General features: G+C 40.1%; 1 protein-coding gene across 3 annotated transcripts in view; it reads left to right on the forward strand.

The window, feature by feature from the left end:
* The first annotated feature begins 2,874 nt into the window (after positions 1 to 2,874).
* The window catches only part of LOC133657600 (prolyl 4-hydroxylase subunit alpha-1-like), a 28,447-nt gene continuing 9,589 nt past the window's right edge, over positions 2,875 to 21,732 (forward strand). The window contains exons 1-10 of one of the 3 annotated variants that reach the window (XM_062059103.1): positions 2,875 to 3,233; positions 12,548 to 12,627; positions 13,695 to 13,791; positions 13,857 to 14,008; positions 14,079 to 14,216; positions 15,660 to 15,899; positions 16,261 to 16,481; positions 16,548 to 16,724; positions 20,452 to 20,522; positions 20,828 to 20,893. In XM_062059103.1, coding sequence (XP_061915087.1) covers positions 3,220 to 3,233; positions 12,548 to 12,627; positions 13,695 to 13,791; positions 13,857 to 14,008; positions 14,079 to 14,216; positions 15,660 to 15,899; positions 16,261 to 16,481; positions 16,548 to 16,724; positions 20,452 to 20,522; positions 20,828 to 20,893 — 1,256 coding nt within the window. In that variant the 5' untranslated portion in view covers positions 2,875 to 3,219. Of the gene's footprint in view, positions 3,234 to 12,547; positions 12,628 to 13,694; positions 13,792 to 13,856; positions 14,009 to 14,078; positions 14,217 to 15,659; positions 15,900 to 16,260; positions 16,482 to 16,547; positions 16,725 to 20,451; positions 20,523 to 20,822; positions 20,894 to 21,732 lie in introns of all 3 variants that reach the window. The other 2 variants (XM_062059102.1, XM_062059101.1) reach the window with 2 other exon arrangements.

The raw sequence follows: 21,732 nt of genomic DNA on the forward strand, positions 1-21,732 counted from the left end.
GTATTGTTAACTTCATCGTCACCACTAAGCTGCGTGAAACTACAGTAGCATAATTAGTCGAGTGGTACAGCGATACAACAGTTTATGTGGCATGTTGTAGTATTGTTAACTTCATCGTCACCACTAAGCTGCGTGAAACTACAGCAACATAATTAGTCGAGTGGTACAGCAATACAACAGTTTATGTGGCATGTTGTAGTATTGTTAACTTCATCGTCACTACTAAGCTGCGTGAAACTACAGCAACATAATTAGTCGAGTGGTACAGCAATACAACAGTTTATGTGGCATGTTGTAGTATTGTTAACTTCATCGTCACCACTAAGCTGCGTGAAACTACAGCAACATAATTAGTCGAGTGGTACAGCAATACAACAGTTTATGTGGCATGTTGTAGTATTGTTAACTTCATCGTCACCACTAAGCTGCGTGAAACTACAGCAACATAATTAGTCGAGTGGTACAGCAATACAACAGTTTATGTGGCATGTTGTAGTATTGTTAACTTCATCGTCACCACTAAGCTGCGTGAAACTACAGCAACATAATTAGTCGAGTGGTACAGCAATACAACAGTTTATGTGGCATGTTGTAGTATTGTTAACTTCATCGTCACCACTAAGCTGCGTGAAACTACAGCAGCATAATTAGTCGAGTGGTACAGCAATACAACAGTTTATGTGGCATGTTGTAGTATTGTTAACTTCATCGTCACCACTAAGCTGCGTGAAACTACAGCAACATAATTAGTCGAGTGGTACAGCAATACAACAGTTTATGTGGCATGTTGTAGTATTGTTAACTTCATCGTCACCACTAAGCTGCGTGAAACTACAGCAACATAATTAGTCGAGTTGTACAGCAATACAACAGGGGCGGTATAGCTCGGTTGGTAGAGTGGCCGTGCCAGCAACCTGAGGGTTCCAGGTTCGATCCCCGCTTCCGCCATCCTAGTCACTGCCGTTGTGTCCTTGGGCAAGACACTTTATCCACCTGCTCCCAGTGCCACCCACACTGCTTTAAATGGAACTTACATATTGGCTTTCACTATGTAAAAAAGCGCTTTGAGTCACTAGAGAAAAGCGCTACATAAATATAATTGACTTCACTTCACAACATGCACACAGTGACTTCCTGTTCTGTGCAAAGTAGGGCTTTCTTAAAATAATGTAGTCTACTATTTCACCATTCGATTTGGAGGAGTCGGATTGGCTTCCGTCGGACGGAGGCAAATTGACTACCCTAGGGCGGGGGTTTGGATTGATGTTCTGAGATGTGTGATGCGTCACAACTCACAACTCACAACTGACATTGGGACCATGTTCATCTTAGAAATCTATTCAAATATATTGCAATATTTTCAAAATGTATAGATATTACATACAGGGCATATTTTAACTACAGTAGACTGTGGGGAAAAAGTTGTTCTGTACTAGGGATGGGTACTTCTTTTTGGCACAGAACGGATCCCGCCAATCTTTCTGGCCACCGAATTACGTGAAATCCAACAATGCCATTTTAAGGTAGTATTACTATTAGTAGTACTCAGTGATACACATGACCATCCTGCAGTATATTGTAGTATTACTCAGTGATACACATGACCATCCTGCAGTATATTGTAGTATTACTCAGTGATACACATGACCATCCTGCAGTATATTGTAGTATTACTCAGTGATACACATGACCATCCTGCAGTATATTGTAGTATTGCTCAGTGATACACATGACCATCCTGCAGTATATTGTAGTATTACTCAGTGATACACATGACCATCCTGCAGTATATTGTAGTATTACTCAGTGATACACATGACCATCCTGCAGTATATTGTAGTATTACTCAGTGATACACATGACCATCCTGCAGTATATTGTAGTATTACTCAGTGATACACATGACCATCCTGCAGTATATTGTAGTATTACTCAGTGATACACATGACCATCCTGCAGTATATTGTAGTATTACTCAGTGATACACATGACCATCCTGCAGTGTAGTATTACTCAGTGATACACATGACCATCCTGCAGTATATTGTAGTATTACTCAGTGATACACATGACCATCCTGCAGTATATTGTAGTATTACTCAGTGATACACATGACCATCCTGCAGTGTAGTATTACTCAGTGATACACATGACCATCCTGCAGTATATTGTAGTATTACTCAGTGATACACATGACCATCCTGCAGTATATTGTAGTATTACTCAGTGATACACATGACCATCCTGCAGTATATTGTAGTATTACTCAGTGATACACATGACCATCCTGCAGTATATTGTAGTATTACTCAGTGATACACATGACCATCCTGCAGTATATTGTAGTATTACTCAGTGATACACATGACCATCCTGCAGTATATTGTAGTATTACTCAGTGATACACATGACCATCCTGCAGTATATTGTAGTATTACTCAGTGATACACATGACCATCCTGCAGTATATTGTAGTACTACTCAGTGATACACATGACACAGAAGGCTGCTACATCTTGACTGCTGTGTTTACGTGGGACATTCCAGCAAAAATACTGCATCTAAAACACACAAGTAATCTTAACAGAACACACACACACACACACACACACACACACACACAACACACAGACACACAACACACACACACACGCACGCACACACGCAGACACACAACACGCACGCACACACACACACACACCCACACACAGACGCACACACACACACACGCACGCACACACACACACACACACACACACACACACACACACACACACACACACACACACACACACACACACACACACACACCGTAACTCCACCCCTCACCCTGTCGAAGTGAGGAATGTCCCCCCAGCAGACACGTTGTGGTTGGAAGGATTTTCCTGGAATGTGGGAGAAACAGGACGAAATGGATGAGTAAAATAAATGTTAAATGAAGCATAATGTGGAAAAAACAACAGACATTAGGACTTGTGAGATAAGTAATAAAGTCGAGTTAAAAAAATGAAGGCAACCTCCCTCTAAGACTGGCCCCTCCTGGCCGAGGAGACATGTGCGAGTCTGCACGTAGCACACTTCTAGTCTTGTAGTCATACTGCATACCTCTAGTCCTCTAGTCCTCTAGTCCATGTCCTCCAGCCCTGCAGGACAGGAGACGTCCATCAGTGCAGCCAGACATCTCATCTAATAACACTGGCACACTTGCCCACTGCCACGATGCTCTTTTTCAGGTAAATAACAACACACGTCACTATTTTGCAGCTAAATAACAACATACGTCACTATTTTGCAGCTAAATAACAACATACGTCACTATTTTGCAGCTAAATAACAACATACGTCACTATTTTTCAGCTAAATAACAACACAATCACTGCCTGTTTGTCGCTAGCCGACTTTAGCAAGTCAAACTAAGTAACTTTCCGCAGCCTGCTATGCTAGCTTAGCTTGCTATCTGCAAACTAAACTCCACTTTCGAAACAATTAAACTCTTTACTGAGAGTCAGTATTTTTTTTAGGGAAATGACGAATGTTTATTTAGTTTGTTGAAGCAGAAAGTGGTAACCAAGACAACAGCGACTATGTATATATTTTTATATATATATGTGTGTGTGTGTCACTGCTCTTATCTTACAACTACTGTTTAGCCACTAGCATTTAAATGTCATTATAAATCACCATATAATGTCATTTATATCACAATTTGTGTCAATAGTGAGCTTAGCGACGGATGCTAGCCGAAGCTACATGCTAACTACAGCTTTAATACACATTTCCATACATAGCGCAAGTAGCTAACGCCAAATTAAAGCCTTCTCACAAACTACCGCTCATTTAACAGTATATTTGTGAAATATCACCACCTATAATTCATTTAGTTTATCCAGCAAAGCTTGAGTCTCTCCGGCGGGGAGGGGCGAAGACGTGGCAGTTCTTTCATGCACTTGCATGCAGGGTGATGTTATTTGTCCATAATACTTTGTTTTTATGTCCTTTCATTCACTTGCATGCAGGGTGATGTTATTTGTCCATAATACTTTGTTTTTATGTCCTTTCATGCACTTGCATGCAGGGTGATGTTATTTGTCCATAATACTTTGTTTTTATGTCCTTTCATGCACTTGCATGCAGGGTGATGTTATTTGTCCATAATACTTTGTTTTTATGTCCTTTCATGCACTTGCATGCAGGGTGATGTTATTTGTCCATAATACTTTGTTTTTATGTCCTTTCATTCACTTGCATGCAGGGTGATGCTATTTGTCCATAATACTTTGTTTTATATATCCTTTCATTCACTTGCATGCAGGGTGATGTTATTTGTCCATAATACTTTGTTTTTATGTCCTTTCATTCACTTGCATGCAGGGTGATGTTATTTGTCCATAATACTTAGTTTTTATGTCCTTTCATGCACTTGCATGCAGGGTGATGTTATTTGTCCATAATACTTTGTTTTTATGTCCTTTCATTCACTTGTATGCAGGGTGATGTTATTTGTCCATAATACTTTGTTTTTATGTCCTTTCATGCACTTGCATGCAGGGTGATGCTATTTGTCCATAATACTTTGTTTTTATGTCCTTTCATGCACTTGCATGCAGGGTGATGTTATTTGTCCATAATACTTTGTTTTTATGTCCTTTCATGCACTTGCATGCAGGGTGATACTATTTGTCCATAATACTTTGTTTTTATGTCCTTTCATGCACTTGCATGCAGGGTGATGTTATTTGTCCATAATACTTTGTTTTATATATATTTTCATGCACTTGCATGCAGGGTGATGTTATTTGTCCATAATACTTTGTTTTTATGTCCTTTCATGCACTTGCATGCAGGGTGATGTTATTTGTCCATAATACTTTGTTTTCTGTGTCCTTTCATTCACTTGCATGCAGGGTGATGTTATTTGTCCATAATACTTTGTTTTATATATATTTTCATGCACTTGCATGCAGGGTGATGTTATTTGTCCATAATACTTTGTTTTCTATGTCCTTTCATGCACTTGCATGCAGGGTGATGTTATATATAATACTTTGTTTTCTAAGTCCTTTCATTCACTTGCATGCAGGGTGACACTATATATAATACTTTTTTTTTATGTCCTTTCATTCACTTGCATGCAGGGTGACACTATATATAATAATTAGTTTTCTATGTCCTTTCATGCACTTGCATGCAGGGTGACACTATATATAATACTTTGTTTTTTATGTCCTTTCATTCACTTGCATGCAGGGTGACACTATATATAATAATTCGTTTTCTATGTCCTTTCATGCACTTGCATGCAGGGTGACACTATATATAATACTTTGTTTTATATGTCCTTTCATGCACTTTCACATTCATTTTTGGTTTTCTATTTACAAAATACTTGAGAGAAACAGTTTAATAGGTAAATAAAAGACATATTAAGGATTGGAGCTTTAAATGGATTTAATTGTAGAACATATATATTGTCCCTGCGATGAAGAGGCGACTTGTCCACGGTGTACCCCGCCTACCACCTGAATGTAGCTGAGATAGGCTCCAGCACCCCCCGCGTCTCCGAAAAGGACAAGCGGTAGACAATGGATGGATGGAACATATCTATTATGATTTTTAATGCATTTTTCTAGTAAGGTGACGCCAAACTGTATTATAATTTTTTTCAATCATCATGATGCCAATTGTCAAGAAACGCTGCATCTAGTTTTGGGTAAATGTTTGTTTTGGTTATTGGATGGTATTTCAATCAATGGAAATGGAAAAACAAAAAACGGTTGGTTTATTTTAATTTTATTTTTAAATTCAAAAAAATCAAATGAATTAAAAGCGAGGATAATTACTATGGTGACGCTGTCTAAAATGTCTTTGGACCTTGACACATAAATGATTTTAAAAATGGCAAACAAAGACTGACATCCACAGAAATCGCTACGCACATATCAACAATAACTGAAAATCAGACCAAACTGGCCTGTAAGAAAAAATACTGTACACGAGTGCCAGAGGTGGGGAGAGTAGCCAGAAATTGTACTCAAGTAAGAGTACTGTTATTTTAGAGATTTATTACACAAGTAAAAGTAAGGAGTAGTCACCCAAATATTTACTTGATAAAAGTAAAAAGTATGTTGTGAAAAAACTATTCAAGTACTGAGTAACTGATGAGTAACCTGTTCGTTTAATGATGACGGCAACAAATAATGCACAAAAACATAAAAATAGCAATGAGCAAATTCAGAGCCAGGAATATCTCTTCAGCAACTAAAACAATAATATATATTAAATAATAATACCTAAAAATAAAAATAAAATTAAGGCAAATTGAGCCACAATAACTTAACAGCACCATAGGCTCAGTAGGCATTGATTGATTGATTGATTGATTGAAACTTGTATTAGTAGATTGCACAGTACAGTACATATTCCGTACAATTGACCACTAAATGGTAACACCCCAATAAGTTTTTCAACTTGTTTAAGTCGGCGTTCACGTTAATCAATTCATGGTAAACACACTGTGCACTTCTGATTGGTGTTTCTATGCATGCGTGTGTGTGTGTGTGTGTGTGTGTGTCTGTGTGTGTCTGTGAGGCTGCAGTGCGTTAATAAATGTCCCCACACAATGTACATTTGACAGTGATTCATAGCAGGGAAGCTAACATCAGCCTACGGTGACAGCCAAAATATCTACTAACGTTACTTACCGCCATGTGCTTCCTCAAATTTGATGTTGAGTCCTCGGGGATTAATAAAGTATTTCTGATCTGATCTGATGTAAGCTTAAGCTTGTTGCCGCTGAAACTTTATGTGCAGTTGATCATGTGACCACCTGGCTCTGTTTGATTGGTGAAACGGAGTCAAACGTCACCAGTGACTGCATTTGATTGGTGAAACGCAGGCATGCATAGATCCTACTTTGAAGGTCTGTCTGACAAAGCAAAACAAACAAAGCGTGCATTAACAGATGGATAAAAATCAGTAGCGAGTAGCGAGCTGAATGTAGATAAATGGAGCGGAGTAAAAGTAGCGTTTCTTTATAAATATACTCAAGTAAAAGTAAAAGTATGTTGCATTAAAACTACTCTTAGAAGTACAATTTATTCCAAAAGTTATTAAAGTAGATGTAACGGAGTAAATGTAGTGTGTTACTACCCACCTCTGACTAGTGCTGTATCGTGTGATCACATCCAATATGTGCCTAGAAATTTCTGTAGAAGTCATTCCTCGATGTGTCATGTCTAAAATCATTTCTGTGTGGGCCTCCAAAGACATCTTAGCCAGGCACACGGGTACTTTTACCTTGAATATAAAACTTCCGGTGTCAGAATATGACAAAATATTTCTTTTGGTCTGTTTTTCCGTTTCTGTTTAGTAGGGATTAAAATGTTTGTTTCCGTATATGAAATGTAAAATGAAAATCAAACCGTTTTTTAGATGTTATTGCTCTTTGACACCAAAAAAGAAAAACATTTAGTTTTTAAATGTTGTTTTTTTTTTTTTAATTAAATTGAAAAATTCCAGTCCTTTTTTGTTTTTAAATGTCCTTTCATGAAAAGAAAATGAAATGACCACTGGCCGTTTTAATACTGGTACTTAAAAATCCTGTTGGATAGGAATGCTGACGTCTTCAATGTCACCATGGAACGTTCTGGAAAGTTTCTTTGAATTTTAATCCAAAATAAAATGAAGCTAAATTTCGTTGTGCTTGTGCAGTGACAATAAAGATCCATCCATCCATCCAAATGACAGAACAACATACTTTATCCTGGCTGCCATACAAGGGGTAGCTTCAGTCATCATTTTGGAACATTTAGCTTTCTTGTCTCTCATTGATCAGGGAAGTGTAGTTTGTGTCTTCATGTAATGGTGGAAATACTGGGCTACTAGTGACCACTAGTGACCCTTAAAGGGGCTCTTTTATGCATAACCAACTTGTCTTACCAGTTGGTACTGGCTGTTGTGTATTTGGGATCTGCATATGTCTTGAAAATGTGAAATCAAACCGTAGAGGAATGGCGGAGATATTTATAAACCAATCTTGCCTTCCTTCATACTTGCTTCAAACGAGCTGTTTAGAATTTGCTCTATCCTGTGATGTCAGAGAATTATCTATATATGGTACTGATTTACCCAAAGTGCTTTGCGCCATTGTAGACCGCGCTGTAGTCAATAAAAAGTTTCTTATTTTCGCTATCCTCTTGTTGTGGGGCAGACTGACTCTTAGATGCACATGCATCCTCCGCTGTTGCCATTTCTAATACAATTTCTAGTATGATACATTTTAACAAAAAAAGTAGTGCATAGTTCAAACTTATATCTGTGAGTAGACTCTGAGACTGTAAAAGCACTAAAAACTACAACAAAGCTGGTGGGGAGAAGACGCTGTTGAAGTGGAGGCACGTAAATAAGACTGGCCACAAAACAGCACATTTGAGAAGACAGAAAACAGTTTGAAAACATCATCTATGCAACATTTTGACCAAAGAAACAATGTGACATGTTATGTAGACTTGAAGGAAGTGTTTTTAAAAATCATAATCTGACCCCTTTAAGTGATGTCAAAGTAAGATAAATGGATTGGTTGTTAAAAATGTGTGTCTGCATGGGCCAAATGGTGGCCTGCTGGTTTGCACGTTAACAAGTTTTGTGTTTTGGGTCTGAATCGCCTTAGGAAAATCTCAGTTTTCCCTGGGCTTACCGCCACATTTCTGTTCTATAAGTGAGCTAGAGCCTATCTCCGGTGACATTTGGGCACAGGTACACCCATCTTTACTCAAGGACTCGCTGTTGTTGTCACGACGGTCAACACTTCTTCCTCATGTTCTCCGGCCAGGGCGAGTTGACTCCCTTGTTCTGGCCGGCAAAAGCACATGCGGTGTGTCGGGCAATTTGTTATTTTGCACTTAGAAAAATAACAATTTCTTTTTGCTTTAGTAAAAAACATGCATCAAATTAGATTACAGTTTAATTTAAAGAAGTATAAAAAATGGTATCACTGGAAGTGTAAAAAAAATCTGTAATGGGGAAGCGCAAAATAAAATTCTGCCTCGGGCCCCAACTTAGCTAGGCTGTGATGGCTATGATTCACCAGCTTGCAGGAAGAAGTCATCACATTATTGAATAGATTATATTTATTACTTGTCTTCATCATGTGAAGGAATGTACTCTGCAATGTTTTTCGCTAAATTTATAATTTTGTCTTCCTGTTTGTTTTATGTATTTTTTTAAGTCCCCCATCAACTGTCCTTCCGGGACCTCCCATGGTGAATGACAGAAATACCATTGGGGTTAATTTGAAGCAGAACAAGATACTAATAATAATACAATAATAAAAAAAAACATTGAATGAAAAAAAATGCCCCACAGAATCCTGATCTCAATTATAAGCATTTTTTCAGCCTCCTGCAGTTGTAGTATCCAATCACAGCATGCACATGTGCACACACTTTCCTTACTCACAATTGTAAGACTAACACGCTGTGTTTAATCACTTTTTATTGACATCTTTCTGAGTTCAGCCAGCAACCACTACCATTATGCAAACCAGAGCATTTTGATCACCAACATAAGGCAGCAGGTTTTTTCTATGACATGACTGGAGCTAAGCCAACCACAGTAATACCTAAAGAAGTACTGCGTCATTTACAGCCACACCTTGTGAAACTGACGCAGGAATGACAACCTTGATGTGTTTAATAATGCCAGGTAATCATGATATAATTAGTTCAACAAGCTTTGTTAAGTTGCCTTCTACTTTCAGGTTTTGCAAAGTATAAATTACATAACACCGCTGTTTTCGTGTCGGCCTGTGAACGGATAACCTAAATGAAAATGTTTTCATTTGATCTGTGAGATTGTCCATGCAGCAAAACCTGTCTGAGCCTGCATCTTGCTACCAGAGCAACAAACCTGTGTCTGATTCCAAAACTTGTTGAAATCCAAACAATCTCACGCTCTCAGTGATAAACATGGAGTTTTAACCAGCGTGACTGCTTGAGGTCCTTTCAGCGTCAGTGGGCTAAGTGGTCGGCCACAGGAAATCCCAGCCCCGGCCATTCACCTACAGGACCTTTGGGAGTTGCCACACACACTCAAACCTTTTCATTCCATAAACTACCAGTTTAGACTGGCTTGTTAGAGATAAACTGCAGCCAGAACCAGTCGTTTTTATGAAGCAGGTGTGAGGTCTTTATTTGTACAGATGGATGCACAACTGCACAATTATTACGTCCATGTTAATAATGGACTAGATTTACATAGCGCTTTTCTAGACACTCAAAGAGAAGTGAGAAGCCATCATTCATTCACACCTGCTGGTGGTAAACTACTTTCATCATTCATTCACACCTGCTGGTGGTAAACTACTTTCATCATTCATTCACACCTGCTGGTGGTAAACTACTTTCATCGTTCATTCACACCTGCTGGTGGTAAACTACTTTCATCATTCATTCACACCTGCTGGTGGTAAACTACTTTCATCATTCATTCACACCTGCTGGTGGTAAACTACTTTCATCATTCACCTGCTGGTGGTAAACTACTTTCATCATTCACCTGCTGGTGGTAAACTACTTTCATCATTTAGTCACACCTGCTGGTGGTAAACTACTTTCATCATTCACCTGCTGGTGGTAAACTACTTTCATCATTCACCTGCTGGTGGTAAACTACTTTCATTATTCATTCACACATGGTGGTGGTAAGCTACATTTGTAGCCACAGCTGCCCTGGGGTAGACTGGCTGCCAGTTTGCGCCTAAGGCCCCTCCGCCCACCACCCATCATTCACCAGTGTGAGCGGCACTGGGGGCAAGGGTGAAGTGTCCTGCTCAAGGACACAGCGGCAGCGATTTGGATGTCAAGAGGCAGGGAGCGAACCTGCAACCCTCAGGTTTCTGGCACAGCCGCTCTACCCACTACGCCATGCCGCCCCAATTACAATGGCATCTTTTACACAGAGATCCTGAAAAATCAGCAATCAATCATTCTGGAATTTGTGATTTTTGATACATTTTTGTTAAATAAAGGGGACCAATAAAAATATCATTATTGGCTTAATTTGAACAGAAAAGCTTATGATACATTAAACATACCTTTTATTGCGATCAAAGAACAATTTTGGCATTAGATAAGAGGGTAAACATTCTATACGACTTGTCTTTTAGTAGTAAGTAAGCAAACGGATTACAAAGGCTCATACTTTGGCCACTGACGTATGCAGTAACATATTGTGTCATTTCCAATTCTATTATTTTGTCAAAATGATGAGGGACAAGCAGTAGAAAATGGATGAAATATTACTCCGCTTGTTCATTTACTGTTAATATCTTAGCCAATAGAACTAAGACTAAATCACTTTCAGTGAACCATAAGAAATACAAAACATGCGAAAATAGTGAGTTTTCTAACCATGTTTCTATTCATTTTAGTTATTTGAAAACACAACTTGGTCAAAAGATTTCAGAGTGTATGAATACTTGTTAAACACATTCAACAATGCTGTGATAATGATAACCGTAATAATTTTTGTCACAACAACCTTGATATGAATATTTTACATGGTTACATCCCTACTATCAACACGGGACTGGACAATCGGTGTGCTTTATGCAAATGTTTGTCGATTCTGTTTTAACAGATCAACATAAAATGGACACAAACATTCTTTTGCAGACACACACCCACACGCAAACAAACATACTCTCTCAGACATTCTTACCAATTATGACACATGATTACTTTAAAAACAAGTCTGCTATTAATGACAATGAAAACAAATACTTGGATGTGGGTGTTGCTGTCTTCATGACGGTCAGGCATGCGACTGTTTTGGGCGGCCCTTCGTACTTCACGATATTGATGGGTGGCAGATTTCAAATCTCCCAGCCATTTGGCAATTTGTTGGTTGAACTTGTCCTGTTGTGGGCTTAATGGCAAGCTCTTCCTCTGTCGGTAGGGGAGAGGCGAGGAGTTCTCTGCATCGACAGGTAGCTCACTGCTGACGGGCGGCATTCGACATTCGCCTCGCTCCGGTGACGTCTCTGCTCGCGGCCTTCAATGCGGATGGCTTCGGTATTGTCAGGCGAGCCACCTGCTGGGGCTTTTGGGCTCACTTTTCTCCATCCATTTCTCCTTGGTGCTCCCGCACTACTACTAGTGCAAAGTACTACTCAGCACTACGATGTGAGCGACGGTCACACATGACACATGCATCAAAAAAAATGGGTGTTATCGCGCTAACGTTGACACTCTCACTTTTAGCATACAGATGTGAGTCTTGGGTTTTAAAATTCACACCTGTGTTCTGTTTTTGTCCTGCCAATCCCATTTGCACGGTTATTATCCTGCCTGTTTCAACTGAAACATCCCCAGGTCGACTTTGAAACGCTTGTTTTCGAGTCACATCTCCTGATTCTAGGCGCAGAAATAACAACATGAGGCATGTTTAATGTCAGAGTGTTGTTTATGATATCATCTGTTGGAGACGATGTACCCATTCTTTGAGTGTAACTTCCATGTTCTTAATGCCTATCTGTCTCTATCTACAGGAAGTTGCTGCCCTGTTGGTGTCTCCTGTTGCTGAGCTGCCGGACAACGCTTTCAGCCCATGACTTCTTCACCTCCATAGGTAAAAGATCACATTTATAGATGCGTCGTATTCCGTCTTACCGGAAGTGAAAAAAAGTGGTGGTCAACCAAACAAGATGGCTGTTGTGCAGCAAGCAGCGCACAAGGGGCCTGAATCCTTCTGCAAAAAGCAGATAGGAGCAAAAAAATCCAACTATGTAATGGAATAGATGCCTCTACTTTATCACAATAAATTTGTCGAGTCATACCAAGGATTATCTGTCTGTGGAATTCCCAGACAGATAATCTTGTGCTCCAGACATCATTCTGCACTACAAAACAGCTGAAAACTTGGAAAAGCATGGAGGTCTACAACTTCTTTGTGTGTGGCTGGGTCAGGGACATTGCTATCAAGACTCTCCCATATAAGTATGCCTCCTTTTTGCTCAGGTATGGTTGTATTTCATGGCTCAACTTTGCGTATTGCGAGGACGCATCCATCTCAACAAACTACGACGACGAGCACTCGACAGCTGACACCCGTGATTGCATATTCATTTAACCAAAAACTGAAAATGACTGAATCATCACCATGTTTGGTTTTAGTCCTGTTGGCATATGTACTGTGTACAAAATAAACAAGAGCAGAGACGTAGTGGTACCTTTCCTGACAAGGTATCATTGACCCTGACTTTTTGGTTTCTGGTTGTTCAAAATTAAATACAATATTAAGATAATACTTCACTGGGAAAAGCTAAACGAGTTAAGTATACTAGAAATATATCAAACAATCCTTTAACAAAGTGGTCAGTGCAAACTTGTGCGTTCTTCGACTTGGCTCTCTTTTACTCGAGTGCATGCCACTTATCTTATCGTCTTTCGTATAATCTTGCACTCTTCCGCCTTTCTTGATTACTTCTCCAGGAACTCTGAGGAAACGTTTATCCTTTTCGCGATTTGAACGGTTCGTACAGCCGAAAACAACGCAAGCATTGGACATTTTTCTTGGGGAAAGGCGCCTACAACCCGCTGGGAACTGACGCTGGCTTGACCACCACACATATTTAATGAGCCGCACGTGACGTTATGTAAATCCAAGCAAAGGTGTTGTGGATGTGCTCTCCTCAGGCCAGATGACAGACCTGTTGCTCACCGAGAAAGACCTTGTCACCGCCCTCAAAGACTACATCAAAGCTGAGGAGAGCAAGCTGGAGCGGATCAAAAAGTAAGTTCGTCCAGTTGTGATTTGGACATAAAGTGCAACTTTACTCATGTTGTGGTCTTTGACAGGTGGGCTGAAAAGTTAGAAGCTCTGACGATCGCTGCAGCACAAGACCCAGAGGGCTTCCTGGGCCACCCCGTCAATGCCTTCAAGCTGATGAAGCGGCTGAACACTGAGTGGGGCGACCTGGAGAGCCTCGTACTCAGTGACACCACCGATGGTAGGGCCTATGCACATTGTGGTTAAAATATTGAGTTCACACATTTGATCCTTCCCTGTCTTTCTACCAGGTTTTATTTCCAACCTGACCATCCAGAGGCAGTACTTCCCCACGGACGACGACCAGACCGGGGCGGCCAAAGCTCTCCTTCGTTTGCAAGACACATATAAACTGGATTCCAACACCATCGCTACAGGAAACCTGCCTGGTAAATCTGGTTTTGCTTGATTGTGTGTGTGTATGGTTGAACGTGAAGTTTGTGAAGTATGTAATTGAAGAAAGACAATACATCAATGCATCTTGGTGACACACCTTGTCCAAAGTCTGACATTACTGTTTCCAAAGTGCTTTTAGTAAACACTCTTGGTAGCTTTAATGCTAATGAGCTGTGTTTGTTCACACCTGTCGCCCACAGTGTGTCTTTAAGATGTGCTATTGTGCGCTTTATCCAATACTGTATACAATACAAACTTTGCACTTGTCCAACGTGATAGAGGCCATATATGACAATCCACAACGTAACATTAGGATAGGATAGACTTTATTCATGATGTGGAAATGATGTGGTTGGAGTGTAGATTCAAAAAAATCTACAAAAATGTATTATAAGTAACGCAAAAGTGCCAGCCCTCATTACACAGTCCCAAAAGGGTTTAGACCAAAAGGTAAAAAACACATGAAAACAAAAAACATAAAAAAACACAAAGGAGGACGTAAAAGATAATAGAGCTGCTGCAACCAGCTTCCACTTCAGCGGCGCCACTTTTAAATACATGGACAAAATGTGTATTTATTTAATTAAGGACATAAATGTTAGCAACACTAGCATAGCTATGTTAGCTACTAGAGTGCTAATATTAAAGTCTCACCTTAACAGTGACGTAGTATGCTCAGTTAGCCTGTTTGCTGAAGAAAAAGTAAATTGTCAATCCTATGCCGTTCGTTTTTGTAACTACAGGATTTAATTTAGAATGTGTTACCAAAGCTTTTTTTGGACACTGCTGTTTATTTGTTTAAAATGGATCCCCAGTAGGGGTCCATCACACAAGACAATAACAAAGAAACAAGAACAAAGGATATGTATATCAAATGCTGACTCAAAAGCCACCTGTTTAAAATAGCATAATCACTGTAACTGCCTCTACTCTGTTATATGCTGATTTGATCATTTTCTTATAACTATTTTATCTGTACATGTTGATTGTATCCTTTGTTGTTTTTATCATTATTTGTCTGAATTATTTTATCTGTATATTGTAAAGTGTCCTTGGGTTTTTCGAAAGGCGCTTATAAATAAATGTATTATTATTATTATTATTAGTACCACAATACATCAAGTAGAAACAGGTCGTATATAAAATAAAGCATTAAAGGAAAATTTAAAAAGCGGAGTAGTACCTCTATAAGCTTGTTTTTAAAACACTTTACATTATTTGACTCCTTTTTGTCCTCTGTGAGATGGTGGCTGGGCGAGAAAGGAGGTTTTTCCCTTCATGGCATCATTGGCACATATTCAAATGTTGGCCCGTCATGTGAAATCCGGAAGTCATGCGGTTGCAACCCAGCAATAAATGTTGGAAAAGTCACTTTTGCACGATACACACCACATGGTCTCCTCTGCGTTACTTGACCATGCCTTTCTGCATTTAAGGAGCTACGCACAAGACTCTTATGACCGCGGAGGACTGTTACGAGCTGGGAAAGATCGCCTACACGGACGTTGACTATTACCACACGGAGCTGTGGATGGCACAGGCCCTGAAACAGCTGGACGGGGGAGAAGAGTCCACTGTGGATGCGGTGACGGTGCTGGACTACCTCAGCTACGCCATCTACCAGCAGGGGGAGATGGAGCGAGCTCTGGAGTACACCAAGAGGCTACTTGAACTGGGTAAGTCCCCTCCCCAAGTACTTTTTTAGCTTGGAAAAACACACAGGCAGACATCTGGGATTCTTTGGATTCTAAAATGTCAGCGCTCCAACCCTGATGACATTTTTTTGTATAGATACTAGACCATTCCAGTTTTGAGCAAGTAAAGACCAGACATTATTTTTTCTGTTTGGTTGGAGAAACCAAATGGGTTAAATTTTATGTTCCAGCAACATTGCTGCAGACATGCAACACTAGTCAAAAGTTTACAGACACTTTCCCATGCTATTGAATGAGAAGGTGTCTCCAGATTTTCAAAGTCGATACTGTACCTTTTTCCTTTTCTCTCTAACCTTTCTTGGTGATTATTTCCAATATTCAGATCCAGAGCATCAGCGAGCCAAAGGCAACGTGAAGTACTTTGAGTTCCAACTGGAGAAGCAGAGGAATGCGTCGAAAGATGACGCTAACAAACAGAAAGAGCCCGAGAAGAAAGAGACAGCAGAAAAGAAGCCAAAGGAGAAGAAGGACAAGAAGGCCTTCAGTCTGATCCCTGAGAGGAAGAAGTATGAAATGCTGTGTCGCGGAGAAGGCATCAAAATGGTGAGAAACACAAACTTTTCACTCCTACTCTCTACTTTGTTTGAACGTCTTGGTTGCTGCACTCAGACCCCACGTAGGGAGAGCCGGCTCTTCTGCCGTTACTATGACAACAATCACAACCCCTTCTATGTGGTGGGACCGGTCAAGCAGCAAGACGAGTGGGACCGTCCGTACATCGTCCGCTTCCTTGACATCATCTCTGCCAAAGAAATTGAGAAGGTCAAACAGCTGGCAAAGCCGAGGGTAAGTCGTCTTTTGTTTGACAATATTGAAAAATATTGTTGCTTCCTTTTTGTGCCATATATGCGATACATGATGCAAAACTTTGTCCTGTGGTTTAGCATGTTTCCACACATTTGAAAGAAGTCTCAGAGGTTCCACATTAGTTTATTAGAAGTGTGTTGATGCTGGAGTTTAGGTAGTTTAAAAGTGCTTTTTGTAAACCCTACTGGGAACTGTAGCTTTTATGCTAATGAGCTGTGGTTGTCCACGCTTGAGTCACAGTGTGTCTATAATGCACTTTATCCACTTGCTACATACGTATACACTGAAACAACATTACATTAGGGGGACGCAAAGATTAGCAACACTAGCATAGCTCTGTGAGCTACATTTGAACAGCAACATCATGCTAGGTAGGAGCAAGAGTCTTCAACCTTTTCCAGGCCAAGGACCGCGAAACTGAAGGAGAGATGTAACGGGCCCCCCCTACTTCTATACAGTATTTTGTACAAAATTGTGTTTTCAATGAATCCTTAAGGTACCTTGTTATTGTGCAATACTAAGATACTCAAAGAATATGGTATAGCGCCTCTAATAGCGAGCTGGCAACTAGAGCGCTAATCGCTAGCTTTCAATTTGAGCACTAATAGCTAGCTATGGTAAATGCTATGATTACTATACTAATACAGCTGTATAGTTATTTTTCCATGTTTTATTTTAAACCTGTAATGTACCGTGAGTAGGGGGGGTCATGTCACTGCCATTTGTAAATTAATTTTAAGTACTGTATCTATAAAGACATTTGGAAAATTTGCATTTGGAATAGAGGAAAAAATGTAAAATTAAATTTGAAAAAATTCGCCTGCAGTTCAACTGCGGATCCCACAGGGTCCACGGACCCCCGTGAAGACCTCTGGGTTAGACTATTGACTATCAACATAATAAAGCTCCCATGTCTGTAGCTAACAATAATAAATAATAATAATGAATTACATTTGTAACGCACTTTACATTTGTTAAAATCTCAAAGTGCTACAAAGTATTAAAAAAAAAGGTTAAAAATAGAAAGTTAGAATATATAATAGAACATTAAAATAGAAATAAAAATATGAAAAACACTAGTTAAAACATAGAAACATAGATAAAATACAAACAAAAACATGAAAGCACTGGATAAAACAGATAGGCAAGCAGTGCATTTAAAAACAAGAAGGTGGAGAAATTAGACGACAGATAATTGTCAGAGCTTTATTTCCAGATGTGTAGCAAAACCTCTCTTCTTTTTTCCCACCCAAACTACCCTCCGGGAATTGGTGGTTACATACATGAGCCGGGCTTATATACCTATGGGGGAGGGTCAGAAGGACCGTTTTCACTTTGAAGGAACTTCAAAAGTGACCATTTGAGCGCCGATTCTCTCAAAGTAGAACAGAGAAGTGTGATTTTCCTCATATTTGGGGCCTGCTTTACTAAGATCCAAACACCACGCGCTAGACAGCGTGTGCAAAAAATAAAATAGCATGTGCTATTAGTGGGGGTGTGTGTGATTCACTAACACTGTGTGTGCAATTGTGAATGTTATTTAAATGAGGATTTTGCGTCTACCACAGAGATGATCATTTACTGCCCATTCATGTTATCGTGCTCCTACCTGTGTGCCAGGTGTTGAACCAGCAGCACATATCTATAATCTGTAACCTTTTCTGAATGGCAATCTAGACAACAGAACCAAATGCCCACTGACACTTCATTCTGTGCGCGAGGCTGTGGATCGCATCACATTAGCGTGGAATGACTCAAACGCAATAAAATGCATAATGAAAGACATTTTCACATAGGAGATATATTTATAGTAATATATTTCCTAAATAAAAAACGAACAACATTCAAAAAAACGCCAGCTATTGAATTAATTTTAATCAGCCCCGTAAGTCATCCGGCAGCTCTAAAATTATAAAAGGAAATTGCTGAAGAGACGATAATACTACTATTTTTATTTCTGTCAGTCTAAAATGTTGACACACACACACACACACACACACACACACACACACACATAGGACGGAGGTGAATCGTCTGTGCAGCGCCAGCACGGATCCTGCAGCGGTGTGTGGAACGGTCAGTAATAAAACACTACATAGTCCTTACAAAACAATGATGAGTGTTGATAAATCACATCGTGCGTGCTAAATATTTATATTTGCATTTTCTCCTCTTGGGCGTTTTGATGATCAGCATGCATTTTGCATGTTAATAAAGACAGACGCAAAAGGAATTGCACACCTTATTCGGCTCACTTAACAGACGCAATCCACTCTGCACACGTTTAGTCGATCAGGTTTGCACATGTTTTAGTAAACAGACCCTCAACGCTGTTCATAACAGAACACATTCCTAATTCCTCATTAAAGTATTCATTCTGCATAATAGGCAACCCATAACTACCTTCTCGTGCACCATAACTACCTTCTCGTGCACCTTAACTACCTTCTCGTGCACCTTAACTACCTTCTTGTGCACCGTAACTACCTTCTTGTGAAATGTAACTACCTTCTCGTGCACCGTAACTACCCTCTCGTGAACCGTAACTACTATCTCGTGGACCGTAACTACCATCTCGTGCACCGCAACTACCTTCTCATGTACCGTAACTTCCTTCTCGTGCACCGTAACTACCTTCTCGTGAACCATAAGTACCTTCTCGTGAACCATAAGTACCTTCTCGTGAACCATAAGTACCTTCTCGTAAACCATAAGTAGCTTCTCGTGAACCATAAGTACCTTCTCGTGAACCATAAGTACCTTCTCGTGAACCATAAGTACCTTCTCGTGAACCATAAGTACCTTCTCGTGAACCATAAGTAGCTTCTCGTGAACCATAAGTACCTTCTCGTGAACCATAAGTACCTTCTCGTGAACCATAAGTACCTTCTCGTAAACCATAAATACCTTCTCGTGAACCATAAGTACCTTCTCGTGAACCATAAGTACCTTCTCGTGAACCACAAGTAGCTTCTCGTGAACCATAAGTAGCTTCTCGTGAACCATAAGTACCTTCTCGTGAACCATAAGTACCTTCTCGTAAACCATAAGTACCTTCTCGTGAACCATAAGTAGCTTCTCGTGAACCATAAGTACCTTCTCGTGAACCATAAGTACCTTCTCGTGAACCATAAGTAGCTTCTCGTGAACCATAAGTACCTTCTCGTGAACCATAAGTACCTTCTCGTAAACCATAAGTACCTTCTCGTAAACCATAAGTACCTTCTCGTGAAGCATAAGTACCTTCTCGTAAACCATAAGTAGCTTCTCGTGAACCATAAGTACCTTCTCGTGAACCATAAGTACCTTCTCGTAAACCATAAGTACCTTCTCGTAAACCATAAGTAGCTTCTGGTGAACCATAAGCAGCTTCTCGTGAACCATAAGCAGCTTCTCGTGAACCATAAGCAGCTGCTCGTGAACCATAAGCAGCTTCTCGTGAACCATAAGCAGCTTCTCGTGCACATGTAATGCATTTGCAGGCTCTCGAAAGCCTGAAATTGCCACTACAGGTCCGTTTTGGTTGCACGTTTTGAGGCTTCTGTTCCACACTATAGTATTTAAAAATGTTGTCGCAGCAAATGAAATAGGTGATGGTGAAATGTTGACGATGTGAGTCTGGCTGTATGGGATGTTGCTAGCTAGATAAGCCCAACAGACACACACATTGGCATGTGTGTGGTAAACCATATGCCTGGCTTCACAGCTACGCAGGGCCACCATCTCCAACCCCACCACGGGAGTGCTGGAGACGGCGCACTACAGGATCAGTAAAAGGTAGGTTCCCATCAAGACCGAAGAGATGGACACAGACGGAGGGAGTGTTGTCCTCCTCTTCTCCTCTTCCCCCTCTTTGTTTCTGCTGTAGTTTATGTTAACATAGTTGCTGTTTTCGTGAGCCAGGAGGAGTTTCAATGAATGAAACAACATCAAGTGATTGTGTTCTTCTCTCTCTCTCTCTCTCTCTCTCTCTCCCTTCTTCCTGTCCGCATGTGTATTGCATCCCTCTCTCCTGTCTTCACACTCTTTGTCCTCTGCGTCCACCTTGACGTCCTTTCGCGGCGGGAACTCCCGTAGTTAAGGCGAGCCACGGTGCATGACCCCAAAACCGGGAAGCTTACCACAGCCCAATACAGAATCTCCAAGAGGTAAGGGGTCTCTGGGTGTAACCAACTCTTCATCTGAGACTTTGAGCTGTTTCCCTCTATGGTTATGACTGCAGCGTTGCAAAGCCTTTCTTGTGAGAGTATTCCAGGTCCAGTGAGGTAAATATTTTCCTCTGTCGCACTTCTGAGAATGAATTTCTACTGCTCGTTGCAACACAACTGCTGCTACGCTTCCATATCAGAAACTTCCAAGGCTTCAGTCTGAATGTGCTCAGACACTTTATTCAAACACAGGAAGACACTTGTATTTATTTCCTATGAAATGTCTTTTTGTTGTGGAAGTGACTCATCCACTATTTCTTTAGAAGAACTACTTAAAAGCAAACATTTTATTTTAGGGAGTTCACGTCTCCATTTCTTTTATGCTCGAAGGAGGAGATGTTAACCTCTTTACAAACTCACTGAAGAAGACAAATTAGGGAACATATTTGTTGGCTAATGTTTACTTCACAGTCGCTCTCAATATCAGCACCACGTCTCTAAGAGTAAATACAGACGATGCATTACCTTCTTCTTACGTTTGCAGCGGAAGTGACATTTGACGACACTCTAGCACAGACAGGGGTTTGACCTCGGGGTCCAACTTTTCCACTACAGAGGGGCTGGGGACCCACCCAAGTATTATCAGTATATCAGAAAAACTATATTTAACCTACTTAAGCAGTTTGACAGGATACACCTAAAAAATTCAAATCTATAATCTAAAAATAAATACTGATCAAATATACCGCAAAAGAAGGGTCTATTTTTACATACATTTACGTAGTGCTAAAATTAATACATTCTAACTAAACTAATGATAAACAATAATGATATATCTA

This window comes from Entelurus aequoreus, linkage group LG09 (assembly GCF_033978785.1).
Source record: "Entelurus aequoreus isolate RoL-2023_Sb linkage group LG09, RoL_Eaeq_v1.1, whole genome shotgun sequence".
Lineage (NCBI taxonomy): Eukaryota > Metazoa > Chordata > Actinopteri > Syngnathiformes > Syngnathidae > Entelurus > Entelurus aequoreus.